Here is a 3102-nt window from a genome sequence, read left to right as displayed (position 1 = left end):
CAGGGAGACGGCTGCACGGCAGGGCCTTTGTTTCCCTAACCACAAGTTTAAGGACAGGACAGAAAACACCTTCAACTAGACCCCTTTCTTCCCTGCTTATTGGCACCTCACCCAACTGTCTGACCCCGTATCTAGGGTAAGTCAAGGTCAGGGCCGGGCCCACCTCTGCCCAGTTTCTTTGCCGGAACCACCTTTTCTTTTCCCTTCTTTGTGCTTCCATAGTTCTCAAGAACTGGCCTGTCACTTCCCCTCATTCCTAACTCCAGGTAAGAAAGTCTTTTTTCCCTCTCGTATAGGCTTTTCCCCTCTCCGTCACATCTTGCTGTCTCCATTCTGCCTGGGGTTTCAGCAATTTTAAATTCCCTGGCTTTGAGTCAGCTCTACTATCAGAACCAATGTGGCTCCAGACTGTTCTACCCCCATTCAGTGCAGGAAATGAAACAAAGCCGGGCTTGTTCCCAGTCCGATAGGCTGCAAGTTTAGGGAATGGGGGCTTCAAATCTTTTCACGATTTTGTTTTGGCACCAGAGCGTCTGCGTTTAATTCTGCGGCTCCTGCCAGAGCCGGGAAGCCGAAGTGATAACATCAGCACGCGAGAGATGGGGGCACAGCCCTGGCGTCTTCTCCCTCCCCGCGGGGGCCACTGGGGCATGCGCAGACCAGACACAACGCACAGATGCAGACATGCGTGGGCACCCACTGTCGGGGACGTTCCCACCCACATACCGCTGCTCGTGCAAACCGACGCACACCCAACACTCATACATACGGGCGCCCTTGTGCACACACCGATAAACACACTTCCACAAATGCAGTCGAGTGCACAGTCATGCACACGCACACATGTTCACCTGTGCACACTCGCCTATACACAGACATGGAGAGTCACATCCAACACATATATAGACACAGATATGTACACATTCCCACAAACGTAGTTGCATGTGCCTAGACACAAATACTCACAGACACACGTGCACACGCTGCTGTATACACTCACACAGATCCACCTGGGGGAGAAAGAAGGACTGTGGTCTGCGCAGCCGGCAGGGCCAGGATATCAAAGGCTGCGCTGTCGCGGCGACTCCACCCCCCAACCCCCACCACAACCAGAGCGAAACCAGTTCCTGATCACGGGGTGTCTCCAGAAGGGCCCACGATGATAACGTTCAACCAATTAAGCCGTCTCCATGGCCACGTTCACTCTTCTCAGCTCCGAAGTTCAACAGCACCTCGTCCTGGCAGGTAGGACATGCGTGCAAGCTGTGGTCCCTGTGCGGCAGGTGGAAAGACCCACAACGTCTATATTTAGCCATCCACAGATAACCGACCTGTGCCTTTTGTTTAAATTAGACCCGAAATGAGAGAGCATCAGCTGACCCTGAGCTTCCTGCGGATCAGCAAGGGCCCCACGCAAGGCTCTCCCAGGGTCCGTAGAATCATCACCCCCACCCCCACCCCCCGACCAGGGACATCACTCCTGAGGGCCAGGCGGGATCCCGGACCCCGGCTGCACCGTGCGGAACAGCCCGGGGAGGAGGAGGCAGACGCGATCCAAGCATCACACAATGGGATGGATAATCACAGCTTAAGAAGAGCTCCAATCCCTCCATGGGGGGAGACTGGGCTAGAGCACCCGGTCCCACCCAGCTGTGCAGGGCTGGGCCAGGTGAGCGGACCTAACAGACCGGCAGCGGGGCTCGGGGGCATTAGCCTCACTGGTATTGCCTTCCAGTGCCCTCATACCCAGGATCTCAGAGAGAAGCACACCCAGACGGTGGAAAGACTCAAGATCAACACATTCATGGATTCCGGCTGCCGGGGCAGGGGGGTTGGAGGGGCGGAGGTGGGGGCGTGGTCTAGCCCCAGAAATAAGGGTAAGGAACAAGCAACGTCGTGAATGTCCCATGCGTCCCGCTGGCCCTGGCACCCAACAGCTACAGAATAAATGTCTCGGAGCTTATTTCCTGTTCCCACTCGGGGTCCTGCTTATGCTGGGCTCTGGGTCTCCGGCAAAGCCGTTTGTGCCCCTCAGAGAGAAAGACCCTGCAGTGAGTGTGGGAGAGGCTGAACGCCCCCAGGAGGGTGCAGAGACAGATGGGGGAGCCTGGGTGACCTGGGAAGAGCGAAGCCAGAACTGACTCCAAACTCCCCCTCTGCGTGACAGACCCATTCTGAAACCGGGTTCTATGAAAAGGGGGACAGGAGCACGTTATGGTAAACATGTTGGGCAAAGTTTATGAACGAGGGTGGAGTCAGGACTATCTTTTCTAAACACGGCCCTCTGCCAGCACTTCCCGGTCCTCTCCCCTCTCTGCCCCCTGCAGCTGCCCCCAGCCAGGGGCACCAGGGTCGAGGGTCAACAGCTGGCCTGCTGGTCCCTGATGCAACCTCTTCCTCCACCAAGCTCGCCTACCACAATTCACACACCAGGCCTCCACCCTCATCCTTTGGCCTGCCCGGCTTCCCGATCGAGGTGGAAACCCGCCCCGACTCTCAGCCTTCCCTGCCGGCAGGAAAGCAGGGCTCTGGGACATTATCTGTTTATCCATGAAAAACAGTGTAAGATACTGACTCTGAATTCTAAAAATGCCCGTATAAATCCTATTCTGTCCCTTCCTAGCGGAACATCTTGGGCAAGTCATTAACCCCTGTGAGCCTTGGTTTCCTCATCCCTAAAATGGGGGTGATAATGAGACCGACCTTGTGGAGTTTCTCTAAGAATTAAGTGAGACTATGCCTATAAATAGTGTCCCACCTGACACATGAGTCTCTGTAAATGTTAGCTTTTATTTGTTTATACTCCACCTTTGTCCAGAAGAGGAGTGTAGGTGTGTGTGTGTGTGTGTGTGTGTGTGTGTGTGTGTGTGGAGCCAGGTAGGTAGAAGGGAAAATGGAGGGATAAATAAAGCCGATTCAGGCATCCCATAAGAAATCCCACAACAGGGGCACCTGAGTGGCTCAGTGGGTTGGGCCTCTGCTTTCAGCTCAAATCCTGGGATGGAGCCCCGCATCGGGCTCTCTGCTCAGCAGGGAGCCTACTTCTACCCCCCTCTCTGCCTGCCTCTCTGCCTACTTGTGGTCTCTGTCAAATAAATAAAA

The 3102-nt window shown here is 55.1% G+C and overlaps 1 protein-coding gene across 1 annotated transcript; it reads left to right on the top strand.

Moving 5' to 3' along the window:
- The first annotated feature begins 525 nt into the window (after positions 1-525).
- Positions 526-1955, top strand: LOC101684118. The gene is made up of 2 exons (XM_013055755.2): positions 526-1245; positions 1354-1955. The coding sequence occupies exons 1-2, from the start codon at positions 1160-1162 to the stop codon at positions 1898-1900; spliced, it is 633 nt and encodes a 210-aa protein (XP_012911209.1). The 5' UTR covers positions 526-1159; the 3' UTR covers positions 1901-1955.
- Positions 1956-3102: the final 1147 nt, after the last annotated feature.

Source organism: Mustela putorius, unplaced genomic scaffold (assembly GCF_011764305.1).
Source record: "Mustela putorius furo isolate JIRA1106 unplaced genomic scaffold, ASM1176430v1.1 tig00003909_pilon_pilon_pilon, whole genome shotgun sequence".
Lineage (NCBI taxonomy): Eukaryota > Metazoa > Chordata > Mammalia > Carnivora > Mustelidae > Mustela > Mustela putorius.
This window is presented reverse-complemented; position numbering and strand designations above follow the sequence as displayed.

Coding starts and splice junctions, on each gene's coding strand:
- LOC101684118 (XM_013055755.2), top strand. CDS start 1,160: ATGATAACGTTCAACCAATTAAGCCGTCTCCATGGCCACGTTCACTCT. Junction 1,246..1,353: donor ACAGCACCTCGTCCTGGCAG/GTAGGACATGCG, acceptor TGTTTAAATTAG/ACCCGAAATGAGAGAGCATC.